At 41.5% G+C, this 17,725-nt stretch overlaps 1 protein-coding gene across 2 annotated transcripts; it reads left to right on the forward strand.

Annotated features, from left to right (window-relative positions):
• The first annotated feature begins 5,216 nt into the window (after positions 1 to 5,216).
• angptl6.S (angiopoietin like 6 S homeolog) lies at positions 5,217 to 17,309 on the forward strand. 2 transcript variants are annotated; one of them, XM_018256272.2, is made up of 7 exons: positions 5,219 to 5,343; positions 10,556 to 10,731; positions 11,593 to 12,225; positions 12,353 to 12,545; positions 13,224 to 13,417; positions 13,792 to 14,062; positions 16,539 to 17,309. In XM_018256272.2, the coding sequence occupies exons 3-7, from the start codon at positions 11,644 to 11,646 to the stop codon at positions 16,724 to 16,726; spliced, it is 1,428 nt and encodes a 475-aa protein (XP_018111761.1). In that variant the 5' UTR covers positions 5,219 to 5,343; positions 10,556 to 10,731; positions 11,593 to 11,643; the 3' UTR covers positions 16,727 to 17,309. The 2 variants fall into 2 exon arrangements, with proteins under 2 accessions (XP_018111763.1, XP_018111761.1); XM_018256274.2 differs by lacking the exon at positions 10,556 to 10,731 and having other exon boundaries at positions 5,217 to 5,343.
• Positions 17,310 to 17,725: the final 416 nt, after the last annotated feature.

Genomic DNA, 17,725 nt, shown 5'->3' on the forward strand with positions numbered 1-17,725 from the left:
TGTAACCTTAACATAATAAATATCTGAATGAAAAGCATGAAATGAGAGGGGGATATAGACAAGCTGTTTGTTGACAGAGGCTTGAGATCTACTGATCACCAGCTAAAGGTCTACTGGTAGATCCCTATCTACATTTTGGGCTCCCCTGCTCTACCTGATCACCTGACTTTTCATTACCAATTTGACTTCACTTCTGTATTAGAAACCTCGTAAGGGAAACTTGCCACACTCATGCCCATCAGAATGTGAAGCGCAATCAAAGGGAGCCGTGTGTGTGGGGTGTTATATGCTTAGTATATATGAATATATAGTGAATAAAGTACCCCCTCTTGTAAAATATAAGGATATTATAAGTTACCGAGGAGTTTCATGACCATATAAAAACACGAGGCCGAAGGCCGAGTGTTTTTATACAGGTCATGGAACTCCGAGGTAACTTCTAATATCCTCATATTTTACAACTGGGGGTACTTTATTTATTATAATACACAAATTTCAGTGAGTCATGTGACAGAAATGATATCAGAACTCACCGTTTATAACTGATGACATCAGAACTCACCGTTTATAAGGATATAATTTACAGGATATTCACAGCTTTTGTGTATTATATATGAATATATGTACTCACCATTCTCCAAGCTCCTACTGTTGTGAAGCTACAAATCCTAGCAATTCCCAGAAGTTCAGTGCTACTAAGTAACATAGTAAAATAGTAGCATAGTAAGTTAGGTTGAAAAAAACTTTTTTAACCTGCCTAACTGCCAGTTGATCCAGAGGAAGTCAAAAAAAACCATCTGAAGTCTCTCCAATTTGCCTCAGAGGGGGAAAAAATTCCTTCCTGACTCCAAAATGGCAATGGGACCAGTCCCTGGATCAACTTGTACTATGAGCTATCTCCCATATCCCTGTATTCCCTCACTTGCTAAACACCATCCAACCCCTTCTTATACCTATCTAATGTATCAGCCTGTACCACTGATTCAGGGAGACAATTCCACATCTTCACAGCTCTCACTGTAACAAACCCCTTCCCAATATTTAGGCAGAACCTCTTTTCCTCTAAACAGAATTGGTGACTTTGTGTCAGCTGGAAAGACCTACTGGTAAATAAATCATTAGAGAGATTATTATATGATCCCAGTGTCAGACTGGGACACCAGGGGCCCACCCAAAAACCTAAAACCAGGGGCCCACTCACAGTCCTATTATCTTCCTCTCCTCACTCAACTCTATTCTCCTTGTCTCTTTTTTTGCCTACTATAATCCTATAATCTATTATTCCATCTATTTAGCCTCGTTGTTCTCATAGAAATAGGGAATGGCCATGAAATAGGCTAAATGTTTAGCAGCATGAGGGGCCACTGACACCTGGGCCCAACGGGAGTTTTCCTGGTATCCTGGTGGGCCAGTCCAACACTGTATGATCCCCTTATATATTTATACATAGTCATCATATCTCCCCTTAAGCGCCTCTTCTCCAGCGTGAACATCCCCAATTTGGCCAGTCTTTCCTCATAGCTAAGATTTTCCATAACTTTTACCGGCTTAGTTGCCCTTCTCTGTACCCTCTCTAATACAATAATGTCCTGTTTGAGTGATGGAGACCAAAACTGTACGGCATAGTCTAGATGGGGCCTTACAAGTGCTCTATACAGTGGAAGAATGACCCCCTCCTCCCGTGACTCTATGCCCCTTTTAATACAGCTCAAGACCTTATTTGCCCTTGATGCTGCTGACTGGCATTGCTTGCTACAGACAAGTTTCTCATCTACAAGGACTCCAAGGTCCTTTTCCATAATGGATTTGCCTAGTGCAGTCCCATTAAGGGTATAAGTGAATATTGTTACATCCCAGGTGCAGGACTTTACATTTATCAACATTGAATCTCATTTGCCACTTAGCTGCCCAGATTGCCAGTTTGTCAAGATCCTGTTGCAAGTGCCACATCCTGGATGGAATTAATTGGGCTGATAGTTTTGTGTCATCTGCAAACACTGATACATTACTTACAACACCCTCTCCTATGTCATTAATGAACAAGTTAAATAAAAGTGGACCCAATACTGAGCCCTGGGGGACCCCAATAAGTACCTTAGCGCTGACAATAACTTAAATTCACAACTGTTTTCCCAGCAATCAAAGTTCTGGCGTAATTCAAACGCAGTGTGTGCGCATAAATATTTGCGATTTTTGACATTTGCATTGTGAAAAAATTTGCAATTCTCTTATTCAGCCATGCGCAGGGCAAAAATATTCACTGTGCGAACCAATCTGCCCTGCGCAAAGTTTATAAATGAGCCGCACAGAGTTGTAGGTCTGGTTTCTGATTTCAGGGTTGGTAGAAATCACGCACTCTACCCACAGTCCCGGATTGTTACTGAAATGTCCCGACTCTCTCTTTGATCTCCTGAACTGAACAGCCAGAAAAAGATACAACGTTTCTAATTTAATTGGCTTTTGGCAGAGAGTCCAGAATATGTGGCAGGTATACTTTTGGATACTTTTGTAACAATTTAAGATAAGCAAAGAAACAATTGTAACAATTTAAGATAAGCAGGTCTCTTGGGGAAACTGACTTGCAGCTTAAAGGGCAATTCACCTTCATTAGCAAAACTGTTATAACACATAAAAACCACAGAAATGTGTCCAAACTTTCATAATCTGCCAAATTTTGTAAAATGAACATGGTAATTATCGGTTGTGGCCACAAAAAAATGACCGTGGTCAAACATTTTTCGATTCGCGGATCATGGCAAATTTTTTCGTCCCTCTTTCTATTTGCAAAATGTTGGGAGGTATGTAATTTTTTGCAATAGTTTAAAGGAACAGTATAACCCCTTGTTTAACCTACTGTAATAAAATTACCTGGTGGTCTAGTGGTGCGGCGGCGTGGACGGCCGCCACGCCACCGCGCTTCTGTTCCGGCCTCCAGCGCCGGCACCATCTTGGTTCTCTAGGGCGCGCCGCTTAAAGGTACAGCGCGCATTGGGCACGTTTTGGCGCAAAATTTGGAGGTATTTAAGGCCCATTCTTACTCCCAGCCAGTTCCCGTGATAGAATCTTGATTCTGGTGGTTCCTGAAGCCTTGTGCTGTCTGTTCCTGTGAAATTTGTATCTGTTATTCCGGTTTTGATCCCTGCCTGTTCCTGACTATTCTGATATCCGAATCCTGACCTTTGCCTGCATCTCGACTACTCTTTCTGCCTGACCCCATCTGTTTGATTACCCGGTTTGACCCTTGCCTGCCTGACGATTCTTGATATCTGCCTGCCTCGACCCTGCCTGTCTGACGATTCTCTTGCCTGTTCCATTTGTACCGTGACCTTCGGCCCAAAAGACTATTTACCTGCCGTGCCCCTCTGCTAGCCAGAACATCTCGGCACCCAAGTAAGCTGAGGGCTCCTCCCAAAGCCCAACGGTGGTCAAACTACTGGTGAAGCCGAGCCGAGACCAGGGTACTTGGCACCTGTTCTGGTATTGGGTGCCGGCCGTGACATTATCACGGGCCATGGAGGACGATGGTCATGAAGCTGCTGCTGCCTCTGCTACACCTCAAACTTCCACTGAGATGTTGCTCGCTACCTTGCTGCAACGTATGGAGGAGCAAGAGCAAAATCAAAAATTATTTGCTTCAAGGGTTCCACAATCTGACCCGCCAGTTGGGGCCTTCGCAGCAGCCGCCTAATCCTGTTCCTGCACCTCCTGTGGGTTCTTCTGCCAGTTGGGGTAACTCATCTAAACCCCATGAACCCAAGATTGTGTTCCCCGAAAGGTTCAGTGGGGATCGCACTAAATTTTTTGTTTTTAAAGAGGCTTGTAAGCTGTACCTTAGTTTCTTTCCTCATTCTTTTCAATCTGATGAGGAGAAAGTAAGGTTCATAATGACCCTGCTTTTGGGTGACCCCCAAATTTGGGCCCTCAGGCTGCCTTCTTCAGACCCTGCTCGTTATTCCCTAGACACCTTCTTTAACAGCATGGCCATTCTTTACGATAACCCGGATCGTGCATCATCTGCCGATACCGCGATTCGTAAGTTGCGCCAAGGGAAAAGGGATGCGGAGGTGTATTGCACCGAATTCCGCCGGTGGGCAGTGGAGACTGGGTGGAATGATTTGGCTCTAAGGAGTCAATTCCGGTTGGGGTTATCCGATTCTGTAAAGGATAGTCTGGTTAATTACCCCCTGCTTTCTAACCTGGATGGTCTCATGTCCCTCGCCATCCAGGTAGATAGAAGGCAAAGGGAGAGAAGGGGTGAGAGGAGTACAAACTTCTCTGGGGTTACCAATATAAGATCCAATGTGGTGACCAATGTGAAATCTCCTAACCCCTTTGTGCCTCTACCTCAGGAGGAGCCTATGCAATTAGGCATATCCCACCTAACTCCTGAGGAAAAGGCACGCAGGCGTTCCATGGGTCTCTGTATGTACTGTGGTGAGAAGGGACATTTTCTGAACCAATGTTCTAAGAGGCCGGGAAACTCCGAAGCCTAAATGGAGAAGGGGAGCTCCATTTGGGCGCAGGAGTTTCCTCTCCCCAATCTGCCTCTAAAGTCTTGTTACCAGTTAAACTAACTTGGCCTACGGGCTCTGTTAAACTGTCCGTATTTGTGGACTCAGGGGCGGAGGGTAATTTTCTGGATACTGCGAATTTGTCCCGTTTCGCCATGAAATTCGCTAATTTCCTGTGAAATTTGCAAAACAGGATTTTTGACGCCGGCGACAATTAGCTGGCGTCAAAATCAACGCCGGCAACAATTGACGCACACTAAAGTCAATGGGCATCCGTTTAATTGTCGCCGGTGTCTGATTATTATTTTTTTGACACCGTAATATGCAAATTTGCTGCAAATTTGAGCCTGGCACAAAATGACTGCTCCCTGCTTGTTATAATTAATTTTTCCCAGACTGATGGAAACAAGTTTCAAATAATTTCTACAGTGTAATTAAAGTTCATTTTGCTTGACTAATGTGATAAAATAGGATTTTAAATATTTTTTTTGGTTGACGGGTCCCCTTTAACAATGAAGATCCAGACTTTCATATAGAAAGAGGCAGCAAAAAAAGGTGACCAACTGCAAGCTGTCCTGAACATGAACTTCCTCAGTCCTAACAAGACAAGCAGTTCTGTGGGGACAGGGCTCTGGTGTGAGTGTGACAACAATACAAAGTAGCACATTCCTGCATATTTGGGGGGGGGGTGTTGCTTGTAGATTACAGTTCATTATACAGCAGCCGTCAATCCTAAATAAACAGTCTCTCACTCCCTCTCTGTCTCAGTTCCATCCCAGGGAGCATCCATGGAATAAACAGATTCCTGCCTTTGCCTCTACGCAGCCACCAGGTAAGGGATTTTACTTTATATATAACAGGAAAGGAATTTGAGAACCTTCTCTCGGAAATATCTAAATGCAGAGTATTCCTTTTTTTTCTTTATCCAGCTTTGAATGTCAGTAGTTATCCTATATAGTGAAACTTTTATTGTACAAAGTACCACTTTTTTATAGATCATTCAAGCCCAAACTGTGACACTGTAAGCCTAACTAGAATGCCAGAAATTATAGTTCTGCTATAAATCCATGGCTTTGTTATAACTGATAATTGCCTAGAACTGCAGATTTTGCTGCAGGGACCAATAGTTATAACAGTTTCTGATACCAGACATCCTCTACCTCTAAAGAACAGTTGATAAGAAATATAAAAAATGTTAAGAGTTTTAGTCCAAATAGGACTAAAGGGTCTAATAACAACATCAAGGGGGTTATTTATTAAAGTCTCAATGCCAAAAACTTGGAAAATTCAATTATTTTTTTTTACTATAAAATCCAAATTTTTAGTGGAAAAAAAAAACTAGAATTTTTCAAGATTTATTATACATCGAGGATGGAAAAAGTCTGAATCCTAAAATCCTGCGTATCAGACCTAGCTAGGTTGTATATAAGTCAATGGGGGAGGTCCTTAAACTATTTGGAAGTTTATGTGGTCTGTGTTGGAATTAGCCCAAAAATCTGACTATTTTGGAATTTCACGGGAAAAAAACTGAAAACTTTAGTGGAAAAGCCTGAAAAATTGAGCGGTTCGGGAAAAAACTCGTACGATTCTGATTTTCGCTCGATTTTTCTAAGTATGTCCCTGATCTGATAAAATTGTAATATTTTATTAATCAATACGGTCCAATCGTGAAATTCTACTTCGGTCTGACTTTATGGATTTAAATGATAAGAGAAATTGTGACTTTGATAAATAAGGCCCCTGGGTAAGAAAAAAACCTTATACTTTCCTATAGTATCATCTCTTTTGTTGTATTTAGTAATCATTTTATAGAAACTGCTAAATAATTAGAAGCATATACATCATATTCTAACGATAAGGGGATATGTACGCTCGGGATTGGAGAGAAAAATTACTCCTGAGCAGTTAAGGGTTAATTTTTCATTTCACAGATCTCCGGTGCCTGTAGAGTTTCTTAACCTTGTGGTATAAACAAATCGGACCCATCTGTAGCTGTTAGCAGGATGCAGCTCCTTTACCAGGCCTGCTGACTGTCACTTTATCTTCTATCTGTCATGCATACCATGCCTTTCTGCATTTGCATTCCTTGCTAATTTGCCCTTTAATGATAGGGGTGCTGGGAATGTTGTTTATAGGAGATACATAGTGTAAAAAGGAGAAATTTGTATGATAAGCCAGAACAGTGGAGTAATATTATTATTAAATGTATTTTTAGAGCACCAATATATTGCGTAGGCTGTAAAATGAATGTGTTTATACAAAGAAATCACATGAATTACATACATATAACATACAGAGTTACATACATAACAACCAGTACCGGTACAAAAGGGGAGAAAGGCCCTGTGCAAAAGAGCTTACAATCTATGAGAAGGAGAATGGGATGAGACACAAGGGGGCAAATTCACTAAGCGCCGAAGCGCCGAACGCTAGCGTCAATTCGCTAGCGTTGGGCATTTTCGTTACTTCGCAAATTCACTAACGAACGCTGGCGTAAATTCGCTAGTGTTACTTCGCACCCTTACGCCTGGCGAATTTTCGCTACGGACGTAGCTACGCAAATTCACTAACGCGCGCAGTGTACTGAACGCTACCTTTTACGCTAGACTTCCTTCGCCACCTCAGACCAGGCGAAGCGCAATAGAGTAGATAGGGATTGCTTCAAAAAAAGTTCAAATTTTTTCTAAGTCCCAAAAAACGCTGGCGTTTTTTCTATATTATGGGTGATAGGCTGAAAAAGATCGAAAAATTTTTTGGGGCTCCCCTCCTTCCCCCCTACATTTCCTGACTCATGGCAACTTAACTATACAGTGGGCTCATGTGTAGGGCAAAATAAACATTTTATTTGATGTTTTGAAGGTTTCCCAGGCATTTGTAGTGATTCTACGTATTCCTCCATTGAAATTTGAATTTGGCACCGTATGCAAATTAACCATCGCTAGCGTAACTTCGCTTCACTTAGTGAATCAACGCTAGCGCAACTTCGCAACCTTACGCTACCCCTGAGCGCAACTTCGAATTTTAGTGAATTTGCGAAGCGCTGGCGAAACTACGCCGGCGAAGTTTGGCGAAATGCGGCGAAGTTACGCCTGGCGCAACTACGAATCTTAGTGAATTTGCCCCAAGCTGTGGGCGTGGCCAAGGAATAAGCAGGCGAGGGATGTAGCATATGGTATTGCATTTGATAGCTAAACATAGTGAGGGGAGGCTTCTCGAAATAAGTGTGTTTTAAGAGATCTCTTGAAAGCAGAAATGTGCAAACAGGAGAAATACAGGAAAGAAACATTTTGAAGTGTGAAGTAAAAGACAAATCAGTGTTTTCTTGGTTCTCAGCTGGTTCGATGTTGATTGAAGGGATTTTCGTGCCTTGAGCCTTGTCAATCCAACTGCCTTGTTTAATTGCCATTTCTAAGCACTTGTGAAATATTAGCACTTAGGAAATGTTAGCACTATTGCCATGCCCCTGACACTAGGAGGCAGATTTATAATACTTCATCATACTGAAATAAGAAACTTTCTTATCGTTTCTGAAATAATGACGTTTATCTTCACTATCCCTCTCTCAGCATCTGTTTCTCTTCATTCTGTCTTCATGCAGAAGAAAATAACTGCCTTTTGCACAAATTCTGCATGTAGAGAGACATGATGTCTGGTGATTTTAATAGAGTGATCTCTAATACATCTTCTAGGCAAAAGGAGCCCCCCTATAAGATATATTGGATCTAACCGTCAATAAATATCTGACACCCAACTGCTGCATGAAGACAGAATGAAGAGAAACAGATGCTGAGAGAGGGATAGTGAAGATAAACTTGATTATTTGAGAAATGGTACAGAAATTTAATTGAGTGTATTTAGAAAGTTTCTTATTTCAGTATGATGTAGTTTATATTATATTAAAATTTTCGTGATATTTCCCCTTTAAGGGTCGAAGTGAAAATTCCAATTAGAATTTTCGAAATTTTTTTCTTGGAAAAACAGATGATGAGAGAGGTCAAGCTTCCAACTTGCTTAATTTCATCTTGAGCATCCCACAAATGGCCAAGGCCAATTATTGCACATGTAAGAATTTTCCATCATTGGGGCAAATTTACTAAAGGGCAAAGTGGCCGGTGCTAGCAAAAATTTGCCAGAAATCCAATCCGCAGGTACATTGCAAATTTACTAACAAGCGTAAAGGACAATTCACTAGCGCAAGAGAACATCGCCAACGAAGTTTCGCACCCTTTCGCCAGGCGAATTAATGCTCAGGCTAATGATCGTTACTCCACAAATTTACTTAAAGGAGAATTCAACCCTTTAAGAAATAAACCCGTACCCCCCACCCCACGTAGACCCCCCTCCCTCGTCCCCCAGCCTAACTGCCACCCGGGGAAATGCCCAATAATATATACTTACCCTTCGGCGCAGTTTCTGGCATCCGAGTTGCACGCAGCCATCTTCCCGGTCTTTGTCTTCTTCCGGCGCTTCGGCAATTTTCGTGAGTTTCAGCGCATGCGTAGCTGTCGCAAACCGGCAAATTGCTCCAACTACGCATGCGCCGATCTCCCGCTCAGCTTACCGACGAACCGGAAGATGGCTGTGTGGAACTTGGATGCCAGAAACTGCGCCGAGGGGTAAGTTTAAGGTATGGGGCATTTCCCCAGGGGGCAGTTAGGCTGGGGGGGAGGAGGAGGGGGGTCTACGTGGGGGGTAAGGGTTTATTTCTTAAAGGGTTGAATTCTCCATTTAAGTGCGAATTTTCTATTACGTTACCCATTTCACCAGAGTTTCCTTCTCCAGGTTATACCTGGCGAACTGTTAAGATGAAGCTTCATCCTCCTCAATCTTATGTCAGTGACATCATATCCTGCATGCTGAAAAGTTATAAAAATGAAAAGAAAAAAAAACACTGGCGTTTTTTTCATATTTTAAAGTGGTTTAAAAGATGTGACTGTTAAATATATTTTTTTATTACAATTTGAGGGTCATGTCACATTTGTTTTAGGGTGGGCTCATGTCTAGGACATTAGAGGGTCTCTTTTGTCTTTATTTTGCTTCCTTGGACATGTGTAATAATAAGTGGCCACTTCAATCATTTGCACCAACATCTCTAATAAAGACGTATATATGACCTATATGTAAATGTCCTATTCACATTGACCTAAGCGTAAGTGTACTATGAAGTTTCTCTAGGCAGAAATGAACGTTGGCGAATGTTTGCTATGAAATGCTTGAATTTACGCTACAGAAACTTCGCCAGCGTTTGCCTTCCGAGATGTAACTTTGCATTTTGATGAAGTAGCTTATGCGCTGCGAATTAACCAGGGGTGCTTCGCCAATGAGGCAAGTTGAGGCTGTCGCCTCAGGCGGCAGTGCCCCACAAGGTACCAGGGGCAGCAAAAATGCTGCTCCTGGTACTTTAAGAGCGAATTTCTGGGGGAGGGGGGGCAGCAGAGGGGCCAGGATCGCCCCTGGAATTAACGTCTGACGAAGTGGCAACGCCTTCCCAGGTGAAAATTCGCCCTTTAGTGAATTTCCCCCTATGGGTGGTAGTGACATTCCAATAGTGCTGGCAATTTTTTTTATTTATTTATTTATTTTTGCTCTACAGCCCCATTCCATTCCCAGATCTAGTTAGTTGTCTCAATGTTCCTAGTAGTGGGGTAAGCAATACTGAAATAACAATCACCTAAATAAATCAACCCTCTCAATAAGTTGTCTTTAATCCTGTTCCAGTTGAGCTCCATAACCTTAGCTATGACCTTCAACCTTCAAACAAATATGGGACCAAGCTGGGGATTCCTAACTTTTGATCGACTATGTTGAGTCTCATTGGAAAAACAAGCACAGTTTGAAAACATACCTTAAACATGATTGTTCTCAGATCCGGGAATCAAATAACCCACTCCTGGCCCTGTAACACATATTTTCCTCTGGTAGCTTATACACAGATATTATAGAGGTTCCAAAAAGCAATGTAATATTTCTAACCACAAGCACCAACCCTGACATTCTTGGATCTGACATGTTTCCACTCTCCTAAGCAAAAATTCTGCTTTCAGACATTTCTTTTTCTGCTGGGAAATAGTCTTTGCTGAAACTGTAACAACACAAGAAAGTAGACACAGCTACTGATTGGCTGTAGTAAAATAAGCAAGAAAATACCCCATACAGAATCTTGCTTGGGACTCTAGAAGTGCAAGAAATAAAAAGGTGGAAGCTGGAAGACCCTACCAAGGTATGTAAATATATCAATAAGTCTTCATTAATCTTAAGATATAGGATTTATTGAATAGTCAACAATACAAAGAATTGTAGCAGCTTGTTAGATACAATTTCCAGTGTCCAGTGTTGAATCCATAATACAAATAAGTACAGATACTGTTCTTCAATTAACTTTAAAGAGATACTGTTATGGGAAAAAATTTTTTTATCAAAATGAATCAGTTAATAGTGCTGCTCCAGCAGAATTCTGCACTGAAATCCATTTCTCAAAAGAGCAAACAGATTTTTTTATATTCAATTTTGAAATCTGACATGGGGCTAGACATTTTGTCAATTTCCCAGCTGCCCCTGGTCATGTGACTTGCGCCTGCACTTTAGGAGAGAAATGCTTTCTGGCAGGCTGCTGTTTTTCCTTCTCAATGTAACTGAATGTGTCTCAGTGGGACATGGGTTTTTACTATTGAGTGTTGTTCTTAGATTTACCAGGCAGCTGTTATCTTGTGTTAGGGAGCTGCTATCTGTTTACCTTCCCATTGTTCTTTTGTTTGGCTGCTGGGGGGGAAAAAGGGAGGGGGGTGATATCACTCCAACTTGCAGTACAGCAGTAAAGAGTGATTGAAGTTTATAAGTCACATGACTTGGGGCAGCTGGGAAATTGACAAAATGTCTAGCCCCATGTCAAATTTCAAAATTGAATATAAAAAAATCTGTTTGCTCTTTTGAGAAATGGATTTCAGTGCAGAATTCTGCTGGAGCAGCACTATTAACTGATTCATTTTGAAAAAAATGTTTTTTTCTCATGACAGTATCCCTTTAAAGAGGCATCGTGTTCATTATACTCTTTTCATAAGCTTTCTCTTTCATTCATTTACAGTTGTCACATGAGATCTTCTCTACATTTCGTGCCCATCACCATTCCTAAAAAATGAACTTATTTTGGCTCCTTGTGCTGATGGTGGCACCTTTGCTCTGCCATTTTCAGCAAACCACTGAGCATTCAGAAAGCAGTGAGGTGCCTCCGTCTAAATGCACTTACACATTTGTGGTACCACAGCAGAAAATAACTGGTGCTGTCTGCATAAGTACAGGGAGGCTTCCTATTTCATTGGGTGTAAACAAAAGTGAGGTGCATATTCTAAGGGAAGAGCTTAATCGCCAGCAGACTGAGATTGAGGAACTCAAAAAGTTAGCTGAAATAGACCATGACGTGATCATGGAAATGGAACAACTCCGCAAAGAAAACAGGAATATGGGTTCCAGTCTCAGCAACCTTCAAACTCAGCTTTTTCATGAGGTCCTGCAGAGAAAAAATGAGTCAACTGAAGCCTCTAAGGGGGAGGATGGAGGATTGAATGCTACTTCTGAAGTGCTAAAGTTGGCAACCAAGTACAAAGAACTTCAGGAAAAATACAACTTCCTGTCATTCTTAATTAACAATCAGAGTGCGACCATCGCTCGCCTTGAAGAACTCTGCCAGCAGAATATTCTTCAGCGACAAGCTGGCCAGGTGAGAATGGGTCAAGCGGGAACATCTTAAAACTTTATGGTCTCTGAGCTTTTTTTAATAAAGTTATTGAAACTTGACCTTGACTTTATTCACAATGCATTGCTTTTTTTTTTTTTTAAAAAAAAAGAATCCTGCACATTCAGTTGTGACAAGTGGTTCCTCCAGTGGTTCGGATGCCAGACAAAAACACAGCGCTGGAATACAGGCAGATCAAATGGATATCACTTTGGACAAGAAGAACGTTTCTCCAGTTGCACAAGGCCCTGCTCAGACAACCAATGTACCTGCTGTGATTGTAACAGAGGCTGCTGAATCATTAGGTACTTACATTTAACTAAGACTATTTAGCAAGGCTAATAAGAGACGTTTCATATGAAGAGCTTTACACTGTATGGTCAGTATGTGGACTTATGATCGTCAAACATCTCATTCCAAAACCAAGGGTATTAATAAGAAGTTGTCCTGTATCTGCAGCTGAAACAGCTTTGCCCCCTACCATTCTTTAAAGACCACTAGATGTTGGAACATTGTTGGTGCAATTTGATTTTTATGTTGGGCATATGTTGGGTAAACAGGCCTGGCTTGCATCAGCACTCCAACTCATTCCACAAGTCTTCAACTGGGTTGAGGTCAGGGCTCTGTGTAGGTCAAAGTCTTCCATGTCTGCAAACTAGTTGCTTTGTACACCAGGTAATTTTCCTGCATAAACTGGAAAAGCACTTCCAAAAATGTGTCCACGTAGTAGATAGCATCAAATTGCCCAGAATATTGTATAATATGATGGCACTTGTGCTGACAATAATGGACGTGGCTTTCTCATCCACATAATTTTGGCCATATTGTGTACAATAGCTTGGCTTATCTTTATTGTTTAGAGCTAATTACAATACTAAGTTCAGTATTTTAACAAAGCAGGAGAGTTGAATATGTGAAATTAACATTAAACTGATTTGATTAACATGGAAAATGCAATACTGACAAGGCATCTCATTGGACAGGACCGTGGACGGACTGCTATGATGCTCTGCGTGGCAATCAAAAGTCCAGTGGTATTTACCTGTTGAGGCCTCGTGGAGGAAACCAAGTGATGCAAGCATGGTGTGAGCAGGAACTCTCTGGTGGAGGGTGGACTGTCATCCAAAGACGTCAAGATGGATCAACTAACTTTTTTACTAACTGGAATAGCTACAAGGTGAGTCCATTTTTGGTTGTTTTAGAGGCAGCAATGGGTAAATGGGCACAGGAATAGGTGGTTGCATGGGCCCCAGAAATCTCTGATGTCAAAAATGGATTGCTAGAACCATATTCCAGAGGGTAAGGTCTGGGATTTACTTGCAACTTTTGCTTGGGAGATAAGTTCTTGATATTTATTGTAATAAACCCTTAAAAGCACATTTATGTTTAAGCCAGAAATGCATGTTTTGCCTATTTTTGTTATTATTAAACAGAAAAATTAGGGGAACCTAAACAGGATAGAGATTAGTCTTATGAGCACAAGCAGTCAATGTATTTAGAGTAGGCAGCATCGATTTGTATTTTAGTCTCAGATTGTGCATCTCTTTGCAGAATGGATTTGGAAACCTGAATGGAGAATACTGGTTGGGTCTGGAGAATATTTACTGGTTGGCCAGCCAAGGAAGCTTCAAGCTCCTCATCATTATGGAAGACTGGCTGGGCCTTCACGCCAAAGCTGAATATGACTACTTCCGACTGGAATCTGAGAGTGATTTTTATCGGCTGCGCTTAGGCCATTATCGTGGCAGCGCAGGGGACTCTCTCTCTTGGCACAGTGACAAACAGTTTAGCACCAACGACAAGGACAGAGATTCATACACAGGTGAGATTTAGGGTCACAATTACAGTTGGCAACTCCTCTGGAAAAAAAATACCTGACTTCCAATCCCCCAGGTCTGGACTGGGATTCACAATAGGCCCTAGTATACTAAGTACACAGAGGCCCAATCAGTCCCCCACCAGCCCAATAAATAGTGACTGACTATGGCAACCTACAGCAGCTCCTCTGGCATTTGCCAGAACCCACAGATTGCCAGTCCGAGCCTGCCTGCCAGTCAGAGTTAGACAAAAATCACAGCCTGTGCAACAGAACTTCCCAACTACCTCCCCTCTCATCCCAACACACTAGAAAGACACTAAGGAGCAGATTTATAAAGGGTGGAAGTGAACATTTAGAATTTTCGAATTTTTTTTAGTGGAATTCGACTAGGGAATAGTTAAAATTGATTTGAGTTTTTAAAAAATTCTAATTAGATTTTTTGAAATTCATCATGTATTTGCCCTTTAAGAATTTGACTATTTGCTGTTTTAGCCTATGGGGTCGTCCTGGGATCAATTTGGAGTTGGTTGCAGCCTTCCTGAATATCGAGTTTCTTTTGGTGAAAAACTCGAATTGAATTCATTTGGAATTAGATTTGAATTTGATTCGAGTTTGCAGGTCAATCCCAATTTTCGAGTTTTTTTTGTGGAATTCGCCTAGGGAATAGTAAAAATTCGATTCGAGTTTTTAAAAAAATTCTAAATTGCTGTTTTAGCCTATTTTGGACGTCCAGGGATCAATTTGGAGTTGTTTGCAGCCTTCCTGAAAATTGAGTTTCTTTGGTGAAAAAACTTGAATCAAATTCTATTTGAATTAGATTTGAATTTGATCCGAGTTTGCGGGTCGATCCCATTCACCCGAATTTGAAATTTTTTTTTTCAAATTTCGAGTTCATGGGAGTTTTTACAAACTTTACAAAGTTCAACCCTTGATAAATCTGCCCCTAGGAGTACTCTGCTTTGAATGGTCTAATTCAGTGATCCCCAACTACCTCCCCTCTCACCCCAACACACTAGAAAAACACTAGGAGTACTACTGGGAGTACTCTGCCTTGAATAGTCTAATTCAGTGATCCCCAACTACCTCCCCTCTCACCCCAACACACTAGAAAAACACTAGGAGTACTACTAGAAGTACTCTGCCTTGAATGGTCTAATTCAGTGATCCCCAACTACCTCGCCTCTCACTCCAACACACTAGAAAAACACTAGGAGTACTACTGGGAGTACTCTGCCTTGAATGGTCTAAATCGGTGATCCCAGCTACCTCCCCTCTCACCCCACCACACTAGAAAGACATTAGAAGTACTCTGATTTGAATGATCTAATTCAGTCATCGCCAACTACATCCCCTCTCATCACAACACACTAGAAAGACACTAGGAGTACTTCTGGGACTACTCTGCCTTAAATGGTCTATTTCAGTGATTCCCAACTACCTCCCTTCTAACCCAACACACTAGAAACACACTAGGAGTACTCTGCCTTGAATGGTCTAATTCAGTGATCCCCAACTACATCCCCTCTCACCCCAACAAACTAGAAAGAGACTTGGAGTACTACTGGGAGTACTCTGCCTTGAATGGTCTATTTCAGTGATTCCCAACTACCTCCCTTCTAACCCAACACACTAGAAACACACTAGGAGTACTCTGCCTTGAATGGTCTAATTCAGTGATCCCCAACTACCTCCCCTCTCACCCCAACAAACTAGAAAGAGACTTGGAGTACTACTGGGAGTACTCTGCCTTGAATGGTCTATTTCAGTGATTCCCAACTACCTCCCTTCTAACCCAACACACTAGAAACACACTAGGAGTACTCTGCCTTGAATGGTCTAATTCAGTGATCCCCAACTACCTCCCCTTTCACCCCAACAAACTAGAAAGACACTAGGGGGCAGATTTATCAAGGGTCGAACTGAATTCGAGGGAATTTTCGAGGTAAAAAAATTTGAAATTCAAAGTAATTTTTTGGATACTTCAACCATCGAATAGGATACTACGACTTCGAACTTACTTCGACTTCGATTTGAAGTAAAAATAGTTTGAATATTCGACCATTCGATAATCGAAGTACTGTCTCTTCAAAAATACTTGGACTTCAATGCTATGTTAGCCCATGGGGACCTTCTACAACCATTTTCTAAGTCTTCACACATCGAAGTAAAATCGTACGATGGCCAAATTCGGTGAAAAATACTTTGACTTTGATATTTGAAGTATTTTAATTCCAGGGTCGAATTTCGAAGTATTTTACACTTCGAAATTGGACCCTTGATAAATCTGCCCCTAGGAGTACTACTGGGAGTACTCTCCCATGAATGCTCTAATTCAGTGATCCCATACCAGTGGCTCACAAGCAAGATGCTGCTCACAAGCAAAAGTCAATGCTGCCAATAGGTTTTCCACGTGAAAAAGTTATATTTTACTATTTATGATTTTCCTGCTAGAATTTTACTTCCCCTTATCTTTCTAAAGGTAACTGTGCGTATTTCCATAAGGGCGGCTGGTGGTACAACATGTGCGCCCATTCCAACCTCAATGGGATATGGTATCGAGGAGGCCATTACCGGAGCCGCTACCAAGATGGAGTATATTGGGCTGAATTCCGCGGGGGCGCCTACTCTCTTAAGAAGGTGTCCATGATGATCAAGCCGAATGTATGAAGGCTACAGTTATTGCTGCCACCTCACCAAGCAGAGATGTCAAGTTACCCTTTGTCATGAGATGAGGTGGATCATTATCACCCTAATTACATGGGGTCATTTAACATCTCTGCTCATCCACGTTGAACATCTATTTTTAATGGCTACATTTAGACGCCATATTGTGCTGATACAGAAAAACCATGGGAAGGTGGTGGTAATCCTACTACACTGATCTCTCAGTATCATCATACACTGATTGTCACGGATGTAGCATAAATACACTCTAGGTCCTATTTATGTATCGTAAGTTCCAGTATAGCGATAAAGAACACACCACCCCCTATATTGAGCTTCTCTGACATGGAAACCACTGCCCTGTAGAATGAAGTCTTTGTATACATCGAAATAAATCCTCTATCCCAGTGATAGCATTTATTTCAATATACAAAATGTATATATGTCAATAAAGAATATATCGAGTACCTAGATACCACAATTGCAAAAAAATTGCCAGTGTTGCTTTGCTACAACTGTCAGGCACAACTGATGGCCATCTCAGGTCATTTTGCCTGGTCATGCGCTTTCACAAAGAGCCAACACTTTAGGATGGATTTGCTTTCTGACAGGCAATTGTTTCTCCTACTCAATGTAACTGAAGGAGTTGCAGTGGGACTTGGATTTTTACTATTGAGTGCTGTTCTTATATATCCCGGGAGCTGTTATCTGGTTACCTTCCCATTGTTCTGCTGATAGGCTGCTGGGTGGGGAGAAGGGAGGGGGTGATATCACTTCAACTTACAGTACAGCAGTAAAGAGTGACTGAAGTTTATCAGAGCACAAGTCACATTACTGGGGGCACCTGGGAAACTGACAATATGTCTAGCCCCATGTCAGATTTCAAAATTATATTTAAAAAAATCTGTTTGCTCTTTTGAAAAACTAATTTCAGTGCAGAATTCTGCTGGAGCAGCACTATTAACTGATAATTTTTTTTAAAAAAAAAACAGTATCCCTTCA

The sequence above is a fragment of the Xenopus laevis genome, chromosome 3S, assembly GCF_017654675.1.
Source record: "Xenopus laevis strain J_2021 chromosome 3S, Xenopus_laevis_v10.1, whole genome shotgun sequence".
Classification (NCBI taxonomy): domain Eukaryota; kingdom Metazoa; phylum Chordata; class Amphibia; order Anura; family Pipidae; genus Xenopus; species Xenopus laevis.